The sequence below is a fragment of the Hyperoodon ampullatus genome, assembly GCF_949752795.1.
Source record: "Hyperoodon ampullatus genome assembly, chromosome: 5".
Lineage (NCBI taxonomy): Eukaryota > Metazoa > Chordata > Mammalia > Artiodactyla > Ziphiidae > Hyperoodon > Hyperoodon ampullatus.
In genome coordinates, this window is record NC_136918.1 from 47,595,928 (window position 1) to 47,617,205 (window position 21,278).

General features: G+C 35.9%; 1 protein-coding gene across 1 annotated transcript in view; it reads right to left on the reverse strand.

Moving 5' to 3' along the window:
• Window positions 1-21,278, reverse strand: part of ATP11B (ATPase phospholipid transporting 11B (putative)) — a gene marked incomplete at its 5' end in the record, with an annotated part of 103,729 nt that overhangs the window by 39,994 nt on the left and 42,457 nt on the right. Inside the window, 6 exons of the mRNA XM_079705224.1 lie at window positions 2,974-3,177; window positions 4,666-4,847; window positions 7,859-7,910; window positions 9,251-9,319; window positions 11,956-12,131; window positions 12,902-13,144. Of these exons, the coding sequence (XP_079561350.1) occupies window positions 2,974-3,177; window positions 4,666-4,847; window positions 7,859-7,910; window positions 9,251-9,319; window positions 11,956-12,131; window positions 12,902-13,144 (926 nt within the window). The remainder of the gene's footprint in view (window positions 1-2,973; window positions 3,178-4,665; window positions 4,848-7,858; window positions 7,911-9,250; window positions 9,320-11,955; window positions 12,132-12,901; window positions 13,145-21,278) is intronic.

The following is a 21,278-nucleotide window of genomic DNA, read 5'->3' on the forward strand; positions in this document are numbered from 1 at the left end:
TTAACTACTATCAATTTCCTGAATGAATCTCTCAGCTCTGGGAATTTGCATACATTGCCCCCTTTGCTTCTTGGTGTTACTCTCTAACCAGTTTACATTTCATCGCTGGAAACAACAGTCGTGAGTTCTAATGCACAGCAAGAGCTTAGCCTAGGCTAAGCTCATACTAAGCTTCCCTCTTCTGTCTACCCACAGCTCTCGGTTCTTGCCGCAGTTACAATTCAGTTCTGATAGGTCTATGACAATATATTTATTTCTGTTTTTCCTACACATTGTAAGTATTTTGGGAATAAACAATACACCTTATGTGACTCTGTTCCAAATGCCTAGATAAGAGACAATCATTATATGTTTGTGAAGGACTGGATATATACACTTTCAAAGGTAGGGAATTTTTTTGCTATACCCAAGATTTTTAGAATAGATACTTCCTGAAAGTCTGTAAATCAAAATCCTATTGACTTACACGGTTAACTCAGAAAATGCACTCCAGGAATTCCCTGGCGGTCCAGTGGTTAAGACTCTGTGCTCTCACTGCTGAGGGCCCAGGTTCAATCTCTGGTCAGGGAGCTAACATCCCACAAGCCTCATGGCATGGCCAAAGGAAAAAAAGAAAAGAAAACGTACTCCACCAAAAAGATGGTATCTCTAAAACATAAGTTTCACACAGCAAGCCTAAAATTCATTTTAAGGTATACCTTCACCTTATAATACAGCTGTTGTACAAAAAGGGAAATAAACAATACCCATGATCTTAACAGACTCACTAAAAGCACATATATAGAAGACTTAAAAAAAAATCTAAAATACAAGTAATAATTATCTTTAGATGGCTGTATTATGTTATTAACCATATCTTCTTTACCATTTTCAGTATTTTTTAAATGAACATTTACTATTTTTAAAATCAGAAGTAATATTTAAGAAGTAAATGATTCTGAGCAAATAGTCTGTATGTTTTAGGGAGTTCTTGACATTATGATACTTAAATGTTTAAGCAATCACAATAGTGTTGGCACTGCTCCAAAACTGTAGTATAATTACCTAGATCAATCACCTTTTTGAGCTCAAGCAAAGACCCTTCTGAGCTGTACTGTCTCTTTAAAACATTACTTAAGTAAGTTTTTCTCTGATGAAATCCAGAGTTTAGTATCACATCAATCCCTGCATAACAAATGTAAATCAAGCACTGAATGTACATTGACAACGGTGGCACTGTCTTTTTGTATTTGTTTTTCTGCATTAATATCACAAGACTGCAAAGACAGGTACCTGTAGAATATCTTAGATGGTTACATACAAGCAACCCTGATGCTTCCACTGAAGCACTCCTAATTTATTGTAAAAACAACTGACTGTGTTAAATGGAGGCTCCTAAATAAAGTTGATTTAGAGAAAAAGAGAATGCATTAAGAGCATAAATACCTATGAAATTATCTTTGAACAGTAAAATGCAGATTAATTTCTCTGTTTGGTCATGTGAACCTCATCAGTGGTTGGCAAATGTTTTCTGTAAAGCGTTAGAAGTAAACATTTTGATTTTAAGTTTTGTGGGTCATGAGGCTAAATTGAGGATATTATGTAGGTACTTATGCTACAAAAGAGGAAACAAATTTTGAAAAAAAAAATTTTAAGTAAAAAATATAATAATTAAGGGCCTCTCTCGCCTTCTGAGAGGGTCCACACTGCCTGTGGAGTGTGTTTCTCCCAAGGCCTCTCGCCTTCTGAGATGGCCCACACTCTTGTCTGTGGAGTGTTTCTCCCTAAATAAATCCACTTCTTATCTATCACTTTGCCTCTCACTGAATTCTTTTTCTGTGATGAGACATCAAGAACTTGAGCTTCATTAAGTCCTGAGACCAGTCTTTGAGTTCTGCCGGAACTAAGGCCTGCACCCAGGTGGAGGATGGAATGGTGCCGTTGACCCACATGATTTCAATCAACTAAAGCTTGGACTCTATCAATCGTGGCCCCTATTCTATGCTGAATTCTCCTCTGCTCAAGCCCCTTCATGAATATGCATGTACCCTTAACTTAAAACTTCCCCAAGTTTGCTGTTTGGGGGAGACACTATTTTACGAAAGATCCCCAGTGTTCTCCTTACTTGCTGCAAGTAATAAATCTTTCCTTTTCCCGAAAAAAAAAAAATTAAGTACAACTTTTAAAATAATAGAAGTCTACTAATGAGGAGAACAGAAACCTTTTTATTTTGCAGGGGGAAGAACCCCAATTAATTTTGATTAGTTGGGGTTCAAAGTTCATGTTTCCTATCATCAAAATCAATGGCACATGTCCATCTGTTAATGCTGATCTGTAATGAGACTTTACATTTTATTGCAAAAGAACCATCTGTAATGAGATTTCGTATTTCATTTTTGATTATGTCTTTTCAAACAGGCAGTATATTAAAGCATATTATCACTGAATAGTAAACACAATGCTTTGCCACCTAGTTTGATAATAATCAACACTCCACTGTGCTTTAAGACTGTGATATTAAAAGTCCATTTTTCTTTTCATGTTTGGACATGATGGTTAAATACTGATAATAAAAATATACTAAAATGTCATATGGCAAAATGTGTGGCACGGAAAACATTAACAAGTTATAATTGTGTCGCTGTGATTTGTAGCATATCAAGCAGCAGTGAGAAATGATAAAAGTGCTTTATAAGGTCTCTGTCCCAATTACTCAATTGTGCTGTTATAGTGCAAAAGCCTTCACTGATGATATGTAAATGAACAAATGTGGCTCTGTTCCAATAAAACTTTATTTACAGACACCAAACTTAATTTCATGTAATTTTCACACCATGAAATATTACTCTTCTTTGACTTCTTTTTCAACCATTAAAAAATGTAAAAATTATTTTGAGCTCATGGGCTGTAAAAAAGGCAGTGGGCCATATTTGGGCCCATGGGCCATAGCTTGCTGGCCCCTGAACTCCATGATCCAGATAATTATATTCTTACCTTCTGGCAAGCTGCCTCAACTTTTCAGCACATTCACTGTCTGACGTCTGGTTTATAAGTTCAAGGATGTTCATGGTTCTGTGAAAATGTCCACATGACAAACTCACACTAACAGCTGTTTCATGTTTATCTCCAGTAAGTACCCATACTTTGATACCAGCCATTCTCAATGCTTCAATAGTTTCTCGAACTTTATCTTGTAGTCTGAAAATAAAAGAAACAAAATTAGTAGTAGAGAACACTTTTTTGACTGTATTTTAAGTATAAACCACAAAGTACAAGTAAGGTAATTCTGAACTCCTTAACCTAGGGATGTTATAGTATAGTAATATAACTGAATTTTTTTTCCTTTAGGGAAAAAATAGGAATAACCAAATTAGTGACCACCTGGCTAATATAAAATCTACAACTGTGTGCTAACACGTTTGTCACAATGGGCATTCCAGAGTTGTGAGGCATTTTAGGTGACAGATACTAAATGATCGCCTGGGTCAATACTGCCTTAATGAGAACATCTGTACATTCTCAAAATTGTAAAGTTTCCTTCCCTTCGTTTTGGTTACTGATAATACTACTGTAAATGTATTTGGTTTTTTGAAGCTCACAGGGTATTGATATGTTGGAGAACTATGTAAACTTAAATGTAAAATCTACAACTTCATATTTTAAGAGTGTATCTTCAAAGTTGATTTTTATAGAACCAACTAACTATATAGTCTTCATAAACTCATTTTCTTAGAAAGTCTTAAATTTCAAATTAGAAGATTTTCTCCTTTTTTGGCAAGAAAATCTCTTACCTCATTAGTTCAAAAATCAGACTGGACAATAATGGTCTACATATAACCTCAGGGAGTCTCAGAAATCTCATGAGGACAACTGAAAAGTAAATGAAACCCTAGATTTTAAAAAATGCAAGCACCTTTAGATCTAGGGGGTAGAGAAAAACAACAATAGGCTTCATTTGTAGAATTCAATTTAATTCAAGAAACTGTGAAACACACATGGAAAGAGATGCTGGGAACAAAGGCAAAGAATAAGTAGACCTCAAGGAATTCACAGGCTAACAGAGGAGAAAGTCTTCAAACAAATAATATACTGCCACAAGGACAACAACAGAACTACCTACAAAACATGGAGGCTTTCCAAAGAAGAGAATTTTTAATACTATTAGGGGTTAGGAAAGGTCTTCCTGGAGTGGGGTGATATATGAACTATGGTTTATGAATAGGTATTCACAGATGGATAAGAGAAGAATGATCCAGGCAGAAAGCACAGCCTTGCCAACGAAAAAAGGCACAAAATAGAACACTTTTAACTATAGTTGTCGTTCAGAGAACTAGACAGTTTGGTACTGTTGAAATGTAAAGTGGAAGGGGGCAGTGGTAAGAGGTGAGGCTGGATAATTAAGCAGGAGTTTAAAATCTTTGTATGGAACACTGAGGAATAGTCTAAAAACTCAAGACTACAGGCAAAACTATACATGGCTGGATTCTTTCAACTATTTCAGATAGCTGGCTAGAACAAAAATTATATATATGGACTGGGAAAAATTAAGGCTTTAATTCTCTATTTTGATTTTAAATATATTAAGTATAAAATGTTAAAAAACAGAATTTGTCATAAATTAGAAACACTTGGCTAGAAAAATTCTTATGAGAGAAAAATGATATTGCCTATTTGTCTGATACTTACTTGTCTTCTACTGCTGTAGCTCCCAGTAATATCAGGTCTTTCTCTATGAACTGGAAGACATCTGCCAATTTCTCTTCCCGTTGCTGCAAGGCAGTCCTGGCTTCAAATAAATGTCTATCTATTTCCTCATACTCTTTAGGTGTAAACTCTCTATAGGCCATACACAGAGTTCTTAGCCCTTTCTAAAATAGGAAAATTAAAGACAAAAATTGAACAAAAATAACTAATGGGGAATTAAGAAATCATTGAAATAAACTGAGGACCCCGTTACCAAAATTCAATTATAAATAATTTAAAAAGTACTATCATCTAGTGATAGGAGATAAATAAACTGTCACAAAACCCTAGTTATCTGAGTTATGGGACACATATTATCATAGCTCTTGCAATTTCTGATGAGTTCTTAGACAGTTGCTCAAAATAATTAAGGTCATTGAATTGTAGAACATTATAGAGCCTAGACAGGATCATAAAGACAATCTACCTGTGATTTTAAATATGTTTTACCAGGAAAGCCAAAAAGTTCTATAATGGTATCTTTAGGATTGTCAAGAGAGAGGCAGCCCCAGGTTCTTCTCTCCTGTTGTAACCACTACAACTCCACTTTTATCTACTTTATTTTTTTTAGACAATTTTTTTAAAGTCTTTATCGAAGTTGTTACAATATGGCTTCTGTCTTATGTGTTTTTTTGGTTTTTTGGCCGCAAGGCATGTGGGATCTTCCCGACCAGGGATTGAACCTGCATTGGAAGGTGAAGTCTTAACCACTGGACTGCCAGGGAAGTCCCCACTTTTATCCACTTTAAAAGAACTTTTTTTTAAGCAAAGGGGACTATAATTTCCTGAGGGTTCATGATATGACAAATTCACATTTCAAATAAAGAAGACTGTAAAGTGGTCATTATCAACCAACCAATACTTTCTAGAGCCACTGAATGAATGATTTTAAATTGTATCATTATACCTTCACTGGTGAATTGGAATTTCACAAAACTTAGGAATATATATTTGATTATCTGATTCTACCAGGTGTAAACTTTTCTTATGGTATTAATATTTGAAAGTTGGTATCTAAATCTGAAAGCTTACAAAAGTTCTTTTTCTTGCAACACATTTTCCTCAGAAAAACCCAAAATAAATGTTTTAATAGTAGGACTCAGAAAGGGAAGGTTTTAAAATACTATATGACACTACTTAGTAGATTTCTAAATGTTGTCATTCCTTGATTTACAAATGACCTACACCTATAAACACCTGTTTCTCTTAAATAACAGTTAAGAGACTATGAGAGTTACTAAGTTAATTCACTCCACAACAAACATTTATTGAGTGCCAACTATGTGCCAGCATTTTTCTGGATTAAAATGACAGAAAAGTAGAATAGGACTTCCCTGGTGGTGCAGTGGTTAAGAATCTGCCTGCCAATGCAGGGGACACGGGTTTGATCCCTGGTCCAGGAAGATCCCACATGCCACGGAGCAACTAAGCCTGTGCTCCACAACTACTGATCTCGCACTCCGCAACTACTGAGACCACATATTGCAACTACTGAAGCCTGCATGCCTAGAGCTGGTGCTCTGCAACAAGAGAAGCCACTGCAATGAGAAGCCCATGCACCGCAATGAAGAGTAGCCCAGCTCGCCGCAACTAGAGAAAGCCCACACGCAGCAACGAGGACCCACCGCAATCCCTGCCCCCCCCCAAAAAGTAGAACAATGCCTTTGTTCTTATGGATATTACAGTGTGGTAGATGAACTAGACCATAAACAAATAGAAAGTAATAGGAGAAAAGAAACCATAAGTAAGTAAAGGAAGCAGGTGGGCACCATTTATAGAAATGCAGAAATGAGAAATCATGAGGCTCTAAGACTGAGACGGAGCTGCTTAATAAGTTTCCTCTTCACATGAATTGTGGCACTTTGTTTTTGTAAGATTTTCCTACATTCTTTTATTAAGAGGGACATAATTCACGTACCATAATTCACTTTAAAAAGTACAATTCAGTGGTCTTTAGTGTACTCACAAAGTTGTGCAATTGTTATTACTAATTCCAGAACATCTGCATCACCCCCAAAAGGAATTCCATATTCATTAGCAGACACTTCCCTTTCCCCCCTTTCTCCAGCTCCTGGCAACCACTAATATGCTTTCTGGCTCTATGAATTTGTCTTTTCTGGGTATTTCATATAAATGGAACATGTGGCCTTTTGTGACTAGCTTCTTTCACTTAGCAATCTTTTCAAAGTTCATCCATGATGTAGCATATATCAGTACTTCATTCCTTTTAATGGCCAAATAACATTTTGTTATATGGATATGACACATATCATATATGGATATGACACATCAGTTGATGGACATTTGGGTGTTTCCATTTTTTTGGCTATTAGGAATAAAGCTGCTAAGTACAAGTTTCTGTGTAGACGTATGTTTCCAATTCTCTTGGATGTATACCTAGGAGTGAAATTACCAAGTCATATAGTAACTCTATATTACTCTATGTTCTATGAGGAATTGTAAAACTATTTTTGGAAGTGGCCATATCATTTATATTCCCATCAGCAATGTATCAGGGTTCCAGTTTCTACACATACTTGGGATTTTTGTACGTCTCCTTTTTTTTTTTTTTGGGCCATGCTGCACGGCATGCAGGATCTTAATCCCCCGACCAGGAATGGAACTCATGCCCCCTGCAATGGAAGCACGGAGTCTTAACCACTGGACTGCCAGGGAAGTCCCTCCCTTTTTAATATAGCAATCTGAGTGGTCCTTGTAGCCATAAGTACTCTGGCTGTACTAGGTGCAAAGAGAAGACATATTTTAGCAGGTTAAAAAAGGTCAAATTTTAACCAACGAATGAGGAGCCAATACATAATGTAACAGAACTGCAGAATTTCTATAATTTTTGATAAAATACTAATGCAAAAATGCAACCCCAACTCTTTCATAGATATATATTTTTAACGGTTGTTAAATTAGAGAAATTTGCACTTACCAAAGCAAATTCATCTACATGAATTCTGGTTTTTTCTATTTCTCCACCTATACATTCTGGGAGAATTGATGATTCGGCTCCTTTAACAAATAAAAGTTTCTCACCTAAAAAGAAAAATGAGTTATCAAGCTCTTAGTATTATGTAACTAAAAATTCATGAACATTAAATTGGTTACCTGAAGGTGCCTGAACAATTACACTCATTCTTCTACGATCTGAATCAAATTCCAGAATATGAAGCAGTTTGTACCTAAGGAAGAAAAAATAAGAAAGACAAAATCTGTACTTTTTTGAATAATATTAAGTGAATATTTGGAAAGAATCCCTATAAAAGATAAAATGGTTAATTTAGAACAAGAAATTAATCTCAATTACGTTTTTCAAGATGATGGATTACGATTCATTAATAACACAAGATAGAAAAAGAAGGAACTGACATTTATTATGTACTTACCAAATGCCATGTACTTTACATACCTTATATCATTTAATACCCATGAGAACGAAAGGAGGTAGGTCTTATCTCATTTTACAGGTGAGGACTATTAAACTCAGAAAGATACACTCATTTGCCTTAAGTCAAATAAGCATGTGAATGGCACAGCAAGGAATGGAATACATATCTGCCCAGCTTCATGTTTTTCCTCACTAAAAAAGGTGACTGATTCTCAACTCTTTTTTCTGCCTAAACACACCTGAGAAATATGAACACTCACATTAGTAACAGAGGCTCATTACAGCAGTGATTCTGAACCTACGACAAGGCATGTGTGTGCAGTTGGGGGACACAAAGGCCTCTCTACGGAGCTGTAAAAGAATTTGTGTGGATGGGTCAGGTGTGGATTGAAAAGTCTTCTAGATGAATCTATACAATGATGTACATATGGAATGTTTTGGCACATCTCAAAGAAAAACACTGAGTAGAATGGTTTATAAGTTGATAAAAAGAGCTAGACAGGCTCCCAGATAAAAGTAGCCAAAGACTGGGCACTATTTAGTTCAGAAAAGCATAGTCTGAAAAAGCACAAGTGGAGCTGAGATATGATCAGAAATGATAAAACCACGAAAGATAAGAATGTGATAAGAATGGACTAACTTATCAAACAGTGGAAATACTGGAAATAATGCAACGGTTCCTTAATGTTTGAAAGATAAAAATCATAGGAAAGATAAGGAAGTTTTTATTTAGTGAGTAGAAATTTACAAAACTCATTATCCTAAGAACGTGTAAAAATAAACACATAAGTAAATTCAAGAACCATTAAGCTAAAATACAGATGAAAGTTTCAGAGCATTATACTGTTACTACCATGATGAGGTACAATGTAATACTGACATCATTCTAGAGCAGGTGTCAGTAAACTTTTCCTGTAAGGGGCCAGATAGTAAATACTTTAGGCTTTGAAGACCATATATGATCTCTGCTGCATATTTTTTTGCTTTGGAAAACACTTTAAAAATGTAATTTAGTTTGCAGGCTATACAGAAACAGGCTGTAGGCCAGATCTGGTTTCTGGGTCATAGTTTACCAATTCCTGTTCTATAGTAAACACTTAATAAATAGAAAATTACAATATAGAAAAAACTTACCGTTCCAGTTTTCCAAGTGTTTTAACTTCCATAGTTTCTCCAGAATTGCCAATAAATACAATGCCGAATCTAGGGAATAAAAGGAGAAAGAAATATAAGATTTAAAGGATGATATTTTATAATCCACAATATAACTAACTTGAATAAAAACATTTAAAATATAAGTTTAAGATGTATTTTAAAGTTATTTCCTTTGAGTATAGGATTATTTTTAAGAACTTGAAGGGTGAGAGTAGATCCAAAACAGTACATACACAAGTATTTCTCACAAATTATATTGTTCATATTTCACAGTAACCAGACTTTTAAAGAGATCTCTTCAAAATATGACTTAATGCAAGCTTGACAACATAATTAATGACATTTCAAATTCTCATTTAAAATAATAACTGCAGAATAACTGAAGCAGAAGAACGGATAAGTGACCTGGAAGATAAAGTAGTGGAAATAACTACTGCAGAACAGAATAAGAAAAAAGAATGAAAAGAACAGAGGACAGTCTCAGAGACCTCTGGGACAACATTAAATGCACCAACATTCGAATTATAGGGGTTCCAGAAGAAGAAGAGAAAAAGAAAGGGACTGAGAAAATATTTGAAGAGATTATAGTTGAAAAGTTCCCTAATATGGGAAAGGAAATAGTTAATCAAGTCCAGGAGGCACAGAGAGTCCCATACAGAATAAATCCAAGGAGAAATACGCCAAGACACATATTAATCAAACTGTCAAAAATTAAACACAAAGAAATCATATTAAAAGCAGCAAGGCTAAAACAACAAATAACACACAAGGGAATCCCCATCAGGATAACAGCTGATCTCTCAGCAGAAACTCTACAAGCCAGAAGGGAGTGGCAGGACATAATTAAAGTGATGAAGGAGAAAAACCTGCAACCAAGATTACTCCACCCAGCAAGGATCTCATTCAGATTTGATGGAGAAATTAAAACGTTTACAGACAAGCAAAAGCTGAGAGAGTTCAGCACCACCAAACCAGCTTTAGAACAAATGCTAAAGGAACTTCTCTAGGCAAGAAACACAACAGAAGGAAAAGACCTACAGTAACGAACCCAAAACAATTAAGAAAATGGGAATAGGAACATACATATCGATAATTACCTTAAATGTAAATGGACTAAATGCTCCCACCAAAAGACACAGAGTGGCTGAATGGATACAAAAACAAGACCCATATATATGCTGTCTACAAGAGACCCACTTCAGACCTAGAGACACATACAGACTGAAAGTAAGGGGATGGAAAAAGATATTCCATGCAAATGGAAACCAAAAGAAAGCTGGAGTAGCAATTCTCATATCAGACAAAATAGACTTTAAAATAAAAACTATTAGAAGAGACAAAGAAGGACACTACATAATGATCAAGGGATCGATCCAAGAAGAAGATATAACAATTGTAAATGTTTATGCACCAAACATAGGAGCACCTCAATACATAAGGCAAATACTAACAGCCATAAAAGGAGAAATCGGCAGTAACACAATCATAGTAGGGGACTTTAACACCCCACTTTCACCAATGGACAGATCATCCAAAATGAAAATAAATAAGGAAACACAAGCTTTAAATGATACATTAAACAAGATGGACTTAATTGATATTTATAGGACATTCCATCCAAAAACAACAGAATACACATTTTTCTCAAGTGCTCATGGAACATTCTCCAGGATAGATCATATCTTGGGTCACAAATCAAGCCTTGGTAAATTTAAGAAAATTGAAATTGTATCAAGTATCTTTTCCGACCACAATGCTATGAGACTAGATATCAATTACAGGAAAAGAGCTGTAAAAAATACAAACATATGGAAACTAAACAATACACTACTTAATAACGAAGTGATCACTGAAGAAATCAAAGAGGAAATTAAAAAATCCATAATTCAAAAAGAGACATGTACCAAAATGTTCATAGCAGCCCTATTTACAATAGCCCGGAGATGGAAACAACCTAAGTGTCCATCATCGGATGAATGGGTAAAGAAGATGTGGCACGTATATACAATGGAATATTACTCAGCCATAAAAAGAAATGAAATTGAGCTATTTGTAATGAGGTGGATGGACCTAGAGCCTGTCATACAGAGTGAAGTAAGTCAGAAAGAGAAAGACAAATACTGTATGCTGACACATATATATGGAATTTAAGAAAAAAAAATGTCATGAAGAACATAGGGGTAAGACAGGAATAAAGACACAGACCTACTAGAGAATGGACTTGAGGATATGGGGAGGGGGAAGGGTAAGCTGTGACAAAGTGAAAGAGCGGCATGGACATATATACACTACCAAATGTAAGGTAGATAGCTAGTGGGAAGCAGCCGCATAGCACAGGGAGATCAGCTCGGTGCTTTGTGACTGCCTGGAGGGGTGGGATAGGGAGGGTGGGAGGGAGACGCAAAAGGGAGGGGATATGGGAACATATGTATATGTATAACTGATTAAATTTGTTATAAAGCAAAAAAAAAAAATAAAGATGACCTGTTCAAAAAAAAAAAAAAAACCTTTATGTGTAAAAATATATACATATAAATAAAATATCTTTATGTGTAAAAAAAGTATAAAAATAAAATACCTTTATGTGTTTCTGAACTTTGAGAATTTAAAATTATGTTCTTGTATTTTCACATTTTCATTTAAAAGGTATTTTTCTGAAGATTTGAAAATTAAATTTAAACTACCTTGCAGCAGCTTCCACGAGAGCCTTTTCATCTGGTGAAGATGCATAGTACTCCAACTGGGAGGGTGCAAGGTTGGTTTGCCAGGGACTATCACCAATTCCATCAGTCTGAACACTGCTAATCTGCACAGTATGACAGAGACTGACTGCTTTAAAGAAGAGATCATGTTCTTTAATCTGTAGAAACATAATTAATATTCATAATAAAATATACCAATACCAAATAACATGTAGGAACATGTAGAAAAACAGAAACAAAATTCTAAAAAATGCCAATAAATACAGCTCGTAATTTAATAAACTAAGATGTAGAACAAGAGTGCTACAATTCTGAAATGCATAAATAATAGCTGGTTGCTTCTGAATCCCAAGAGTAAAATGTCACATTTGCTTATGACCCTTCAACATCTGAGTATATTTTTAGGAGGCATAACCAAATTGCAAGTAAAGGTGAAAACTCTATTGTGGAAGAAATGAGATCTCAAAAGCTCTATTAAGCTCTATTCCTTAGGAAAGTCTTCTTTATTTCAAGGCAGAAAGGGCTTTCCTTAACTTAGTCCCATTTAAATACACAGAGAACTAAAGTAGATGCATATATATATATATATTTTTAGTGGAACATTTTATTTATTTATTTATATTTTTAATAGATCTTTATTGGAGTATAATTGCTTCACAATACTGTGTTAGTTTCTGTTGCACAACAAAGCAAATCAGCCATATGCATACACATGTCCCCATATCCCCTTCGTCTTGAGACTCCCTCCGTAAAGTAGATGCATATTAAGTGACAAGTTAAGCTGGCTTATGACTATAAATTCTCAGTGCTGAATCAAAGGATAAACATTACAAATGTATATCCCTCGCCCCACTAACACTTAAACTTTTTCTCCTGCAACCCACCAACAACCCACCAACTCCTATTTATTAACTTAAAAATTGCTTACTAGTTCAGTTTCATTTTCAGGACTGGTTCTAAAAGAGGAACTGGTTGCAAGATGGGATAAGTTGTTAAGATGGGATAAACTACTAAGATAAGATAAGTTTCCTTCTGAAGAGTCTGGTGTTGGTCCTTCAGATACAAGTCTACCATTGATTTCTTGGTATTTTATACCATTAATTGAACATTCCCGAAACTGCATCTCATTTTCGGTCAGTGTACCAGTTTTGTCTGTAAACACATACTCCACCTAGAGATAGAAAACAAAAGAAAACAAACCTTTACGTCCAGGGTATTATGTTAAACAAAAAAACTTTGTACTCTGGCTCCTGAAGTTGTTTACCTATTAACATTGATATACTCATGTTAAGAGTCTTACTTATAATCCGAGCACATAATTAAAGCAAATAATTAAAGATGCCACAGAAACAAAACAGGATAATACAAAATATTTAAAATCTATATACTCTTCGAAGTCTGTGGCATCTTTTGGTTCATGTTCATCTATAGAGTTGACTGATAATTTCTGTTGAACAAGCAGGAGAAATACGAACTGCAGTTATTCTCTCTGGGTAAACTGAGGAAAAGCCAATACTGATATTTGGGGATACCCCCCAAAAACAGCTGGGCTGCTGGGCTTTTCTAAGGAAAACTTTTGGACTTGTAAAGAAAACCAAAGATTAGCATTCATTTGAGGATATCCCCTTACATGAAAAGGTAAAGGGAGTCTAAAACAAATGACAGGCATTTCCACTATAACACTGTCTTGAAAACACAAGAATTTATTACAATGAGATTGATATATAAGGGAACAATTTGAGCATAATATGAACTTTTGCATTTGATTATGAACAGTTTCATCTGTGAGAAACACTAGGTGAACACAGAAAACTGCACCCAGAATACATGAAATATACAAACCTCAAACAGCTAGCAGCTACCTCAGGTCACCATGTGTGTTATGAGCCATAACCATTCACATCTGGTATTATACTTTCCTTCTGTTTTCAGATAACCTTCCTTCCAGTACTTCACAATAACACACAAGTTGCAATACTTCTGATGGCCACTTCCACAAGTAAACTTCAGGTCATTTTCAAGATAAAGTGCCATATTTATTGTAGTATTTATGTATTTCTTAATAATTTAGCAAGTCCTGTTGTCATTAGGTTCTTATCTTTTTATTTTAAATTTGTTACTGACAAAGTTTTTGTTGTATCTCAATTACATTTTGCCATAAGCCCTGTGGTTTTTACTGAGTAATTTTGCATAGCACAGTGATTTTAGGAAGCATATATCACATTACAGCAGAACTGATGTACTGAGAAAGGAACTAGGAAAAAACTGAGAAAATGCAACTAGCAGAAGGCTTTAAAGAAACTGTCATTAATATCCTCAAAGAGGTGAAAGAACAGATTATATTCAAGAAACAAGAATAAGATGTAATTAAAAGACGACCATTCTGGGAATTCCCTAGCTGTCCAGTGGTTAGGACTCTGCGCTTCCACTGTGGGGACATGGTTTCGATCCCTGGTTGGGGAACTGAGATCCCGCAAGCTGCATAGCCAAAAAAAAAAAGACCATTCAGATATACTAAGATATTAGAAATTAAAAACATTACAATACAAATAAAAGAAATTAAAAGATAGGTGGAACCAGAGGGCAGACAGCAGAAGCAAGAAGAACTACAATCCTGCAGCCTGTGGAAAAAAACCACATTCACAGAAAGATAAACAAGATGAAACGGCAGAGGGCTATATACCAGATGAAGGAACAAGATAAAACCCCAGAAAAACAACTAAATGAAGTGGAGATAGGCAACCTTCCAGAAAAACAATTCAGAATAATGATAGTGAAGATGATACAGGACCTCAGAAAAAGAATGGGGGCAAAGATCCAGAAGATGCAAGAAATGTTTAACAAAGACCTAGAAGAATTAAAGAACAAACAAACAGAGATGAACAATACAATAACTGACATGAAAATTACACTAGAAGGAATCAATAGCAGAATAACTGAGGCAGAAGAACAGATAAGTGACCTGGAAGAAAGAATGGTGGAATTCACTGCTGCGCAACAGACTAAAGAAAAAAGAATGAAAAGAAATGAAGACAGCCTAAGAGACCTCTGGGACAACATTAAACGCAACAACATTCGCATAATAGGGGTCCCAGAAGGAGAAGAGAGAAAGGACCAGAGAAAATATCTGAAGGAATTATAGTCAAAAACTTCCCTAACATGGGAAAGGAAATAGCCACCCAAGTCCAGGAAGCGCAGTGAGTCCCATACAGGATAAACCCAAGGAGAAACACACCGAGACATAGAATCAAATTGGCAAAAATTAAGGACAAAGAAAAATTATTGAAAGCAGCTAGGGAAAAATGACAAATAACATACAAGGGAACTCCCATAAGGTTAACAGCTGATTTCTCAGCAGAAACTCTACAAGCCAGAAGGGAGTGGCATGATATATTTAAAGTGATGAAAGGGAAGAACCTACAGCCAAGATTACTCTACCCGGCAAGGATCTCATTCAGATTCGATGGAGAAATCAAAAGCTTTACAGACGAGCAAAAGCTAAGAGAATTCAGCACCGCCAAACCAGCTCTACAACAAATGCTAAAAGAACTTCTCTAAGTGGGAAACACAAGGGAAGAATAGGACCTACAAAAACAAACCCAAAACAATTAAGAAAATGGTCATAGGAACATACATATCGATAATTACCTTAAATGTGAGTGGATTCAATGCTCCAACCAAAGACAAGGCTTGCTGAATGGATACAAAAACAAGACCCGTATGTATGCCTGTCTACAAGAGACGCACTTCAGACCTAGGGACATATACAGACTGAAAGTGAGGGGATGGAAAAAGATGTTCCATGCAAATGGAAATCAAAAGAAAGCTGGAGTAGCAATACTCATATCAGATAAAATAGATGTTAAAATAAAGAATGTTACAAGAGACAAGGAAGGACACTACATAATGATCAAGGGATAGATCCAAGAAGAAGATATAACAATTATAAATATATATGCACACAACATAGGAGCACCTCAATACATAAGGCAACTGCTAACAGCTATAAAAGAGGAAATCGACAGCAACACAATAGTGGGGGACTTTAACACCTCACTTACACCAATGGACAGATCATCGAAAAAGAAAATAAATAAGGAAACAGAAGCTTTAAGTGACACAATAGACCAGATAGATTTAATTGATATTTATAGGACATTCATCCAAAAACAGCAGATTACACTTTCTTCTCAAGTGCGCACGAACATTCTCCAGGATAGATCACATATTGGGTCACAAATCAAGCCTCAGTAAATTTAAGAAAATTGAAATCATATCAAGCATCTTTTCTGACCACAACACTATGAGATTGGAAATGAATTACAGGGAAAAAAACGTAAAAATCACAAACACATGGAGGCTAAACAATACGTTACTAAATAACGAAGAGATCACTGAAGAAATCAAAGAGGAAATCAAAAAATACCTAGAGAAAAATGACAATGAAAACACGATGATCCAAAACCTATGGGATGCAGCAAAAGCAGTTCTAAAAGGGAAGTTTATAGCTACACAAGCCAACCTCAAGAAACAAGAAAAATCTCAAGTAAACAATCTAACCGTACACCCAAAGGAACTAGAGAAAGAAGAACAAACAAAACCCAAAGTTAGAAGAAGGAAAGAAATCATAAAGATCAGAGCAGAAATAAATGAAATAGAAACAAAGAAAACAATAGCAAAGATCAATAAAAGCAAAAGCTGGTTCTTTGGAAGATAAACAAAATTGATAAACCATTAGACTCATCAAGAAAAAGAGGGAGAGGACTCAAATCAATAAAATTAGAAATGAAAAAAGCGAACTTTACAACAGACACCGCAGAAATACAAAGCATCCTAAGAGACTACTACAAGCAACTCTATGCCAATAAAATGGACAACCTGGAAGAAATGGACAAATTATCTTAGACAGGTATAACCTACCAAGACTGAACCAGGAAGAAATAGAAAATATGAACAGACCAACCACAAGTAATGAAACTGAAACTGTGATTAAAAATCTTCCAACATGGGCTTCCCTGGTGGCACAGTGGTTGAGAGTCCACCTGCCAATGCAGGGGACAAGGGTTCGTGCCCCAGTCTGGGAAGATCACATGCCGCGAGGCAGCTGGGCCCGTGAGCCATGGCCACTGAGCCTGCGCGTCCAGAGCCTGTGCTCCGCAATGGGGAGGCCACAACAGTGAGAGGCCTGCGTACCACAAAAAAAAAACCAAAAAACTTCCAACAAACAAAAGGCCAGGAACAGATGGCTTCACAGGTGAATTCTATCAAACATATAGAGAAGAGCTAACACCCACCCTTCTCATACTCTTCCAAAAATTTGCAGAGGAAGGAGCGCTCCCAAACTCATTCTACGAGGCCACCATCACCCTGATACCAAAACCAGACAAAGATACCACAAAAAAAGAAAATTACAGACCAATATCACTGATGAATATAGATGCAAAAACCCTCAACAAAAAACTAGCAAACAGAATCCAACAACACATTAAAAGTATTATACACCATGATCAAGTGGGATTTATCCCAGGGATGCAGTGATTCTTCAATGTACGCAAATCAATCAATGTGATACACCATATTAACAAATAGAAGAATAAAAAACATATGATCATCTCAATAGATGCAGAAAAAGCTTTTGACAAAATTCAACACCCATTTATGATAAAAACTCTCCAGAAAGTGGGCACTGAGGGAACCTACCTCAACATAATAAAGGCCATATATGACAACCCCACAGCAAACATCATTCTCAATGGTGAAAAACTGAAAGCATTTCCTCTAAGATCAAGAACGAGACAAGGATGTCCACTCTCACCACTATTATTCAACATAGTTTTGGAAGTCCTAGCCATGGCAATCAGAGAAGAAAAAGAAATAAAAGGAATACAAATTGGAAAAGAAGAAGTAAAACTGTCACTGTTTGCAGATGACATGATACTATACATACAGAATCCTAAAAATGCCACCAGAAAACTACTAGAGCTAATCAATGAATTTGGTAAAGCTGCAGGATACAAAATTAATGCATGGAAATCTCTTGCATTCCTATACACTAATGATGAAAAATATGAAAGAGAAATTATGGAAAGACTCCATTTACCATTGCAACAAAAAGAATAAAACCCCCAAGAATAAACCTACCTAGGGAGACAAAAGACCTGTATACAGAAAAGTATAAGACACTGATGAAAGAAATTAAAGATGATACCAACAGATAGAGAGATATACCATGTTCTTCGATTGGAAGAATCAATAGTGAAAATGACTATACTACCCAAAGCAATCTACAGATTCAATGCAATCCCTATCAAATTACCAATGGCACTTTTTACGGAACTAGAACAAATCATCTTAAAATTTTTATGGAGACACAAAAGACCCCGAATAGCCAAAGCAGTCTTGAGGGAAAAAAACGGAGCTGGAGGAATCAGACTCCCTGACCTCAGACTATACTACAAAGCTACAGTAATCAAGACAATATGGTACTGGCACAAAAACAGAAATACAGATCAATGGATAAGGATAGAAAGCCCAGAGATAAACCCACGCACCTATGGTCAACTAATCTATGACAAAGGAGGCAAAGATATACAATGGAGAAAAGATAGTCTCTTCAGTAAGTGGTGCTGGGAAAACTGGACAGCTACATGTGAAAGAATGAAATTAGAACACTCCCTAACACCATACACAAGAATAAACTCAAAATGGATTCAAGACCTAAATGTAAGACTGGACACTATAAAATTCTTAGAGGAAAGCATAGTAAGAACCCTCTTTCACATAAATCACAGCAAGATCTTTTTTGATCCACCTCCTAGAGTAATGGAAATAAAAACAAAAATAAACAAATGGGACCTAATGAAACTTCAAAGCTTTTGCACAGCAAAGGAAACCATAAACAAGAGGAAAAGACAACCCTCAGAATGGGAGAAAATATTTGCAATGAATCAATGGACAAAGGATTAGTCTCCAAAGTATATAAACAGCTCATGCAGCTCAATATTAAAGAAACAAACAACCCAATCCAAAAATGGGCAGAAGACCTAAATAGACATTTCTCCAAAGAAGACATACAGGTGGCCAAGAAGCACATGAAAAGCTGCTCAACATCACTAATTATTAGAGAAATGCAAAGCAAAACTACAACGAGGTATCACCTCACACCAGTTAGAATGGGCGTCATCAGAAAATCTACAAACAACAAATGCTGGACAGGGTGTGGAGAAAAGGGAACCCTCTTGCACTGTTGGTGGGAATGTAAATTGATACAGCCACTATGGAGAACAGTATGGAGGTTCCTTAAAAAACTAAAAATAGATTTACCATATGATCCAGCAATCCCACTACTGGGCATATACCCAGAGAAAACCATAATTCAAAAAGACACATGCACCCCAATGTTCACTGCAGCACTATTTACAATAGCCAGGTCATGGAAGTAACCTAAATGCCCATCGACAGACGAATGAATAAAGAAGATGTGGTACATACATACAATGGAATATTACTGAGCCATAAGAAGGAACAAAATTGAGTCATTTGTTGAGATGTGGATGGATCTACAGAGTGTCATACAGAGTGAAGTAAGTCAGAAAGAGAAAAACAAAGATCATATATTAATGCATGTATGGGGAACCTAGAAAACTGGTACAGATGAGCTGGTTTGCAGGGCAGAAGTTGAGACACAGATGTAGAGAACAGACATACGGACACCAAGGGAGGAAAACCGCCATGGGGTGGGGATGGTGTTGTGCTGAATTGGGCGATTGGGATTAACATGTATACACTGATGTGTATAAAACTGATGACTAATAAGAACCTGCAGTATAAAAAAACAAAGCAAAAATAAAAAAGATAGGTGGAAAGATAAAGTTCATGAATTCTCCCAGAAAGATTATAAAAACAGAGAAATTAAAATTGAAAGTCAAAGAAATTAGAGAATCAAGATAAATGATCTGACATCCAAAATAATAAATTTCAAAAGAAAATCCCACAAAACATAAAAAGACACTTTACCAAAGAAATAATATAAGAAAAATTTCTAGAACTGAAGGACTTGTGTTTCCAGGCAAAAAGGGCTCACAGAGTTTATTGCCCAATGAAAGAAAATAAAAAGACTCACACCAAGGTATATCATCATAAAATTTCAGATTCATTGAATAAAGAGAAGGTCCTAAAACACTAAACACTTCCAGAGATAAAACAACAGATCACGCATAAAGAACTGAGAATAAGAATGGTATTGGATTTCTCAAAAAAACATTGGAAGCTAGAAATAAATGGAGAAATGCTTTTGAAATTTTGAGGAAAAATAATTTCCAACCTGGGATGTGTTACCCAGATAAATTATTTTTTTTAAAGATTTATTTATTATTTATTTATTTTATTAATATTTTATTTTTTTTTGGCTGTGTTGGGTCTTAGCTGCAGCACATGGGATCCTCGTTGAGGCATGCGGGATCTTCCATTGCGGTGCATGGGCTCCTCGTTGGAGTGCACGGGCTCCTCGTTGGAGTGCGCGGGCTCCTCGTTGGAGTGCGCGAGCTCAGTAGTTGCCGCACATGGGATCTTAGTTGCCCTGCGGCATGTGGAATCTTAGTTCCCTGACCAGGGATCAAACCCGCGTCCCCTGCACTACAAGGCAGATCCCTTACCACTGGACCACCAGTGAAGTCCCTACCCAGCTAAATTACTAATCAAGTGTAAGAGGGGAATAAAGATACTTTCAGACATGCGAAGTATTTCCCTGTTATGCATCCTTTTTCAAGAAGTTATTAGGAGATGTGTTCCACCAAAATAAGAGAATAAGCAACAGGTGGGAAGACATGGGATCCAGAAGACAGGAAATCCAAAACGGGTGGGAGACAAAGGAAGTTCTAGGGTGATGGAAAAGCAAGTCCACGGTGACAGCTGAGAAGCAGGCCCAGAAAGAAGTCCAAATTGAAGCAGAAACATAAAAGTCTTCAAAACAGAAAGTGAGCGAGATAACAAGAAAGAGAAAGGAAATCCTAGATTACCTGGTGTGTTTGAATACGTGGAGAGATGGTTCATATACTTGTCAAGAGATTTGTTTGTGGTAAATGAAAATTAAGCAAATAAAAAACAGAGCAATTAACTCCAGCAAAACCAAAATACATAAGAAAGAAAAATGTAAGTATAGTATTACAGGGCAAACAAAGAGAACAAGGAATTAGTAAATAATACCAAAACAGTCCTAATAATGTAAATGAATATTTATTAAATCCCAAATTGTGATTTAACAATACTGTGCTGTCATGGGGAGGCAAAGTGGGTATATGTCTGTT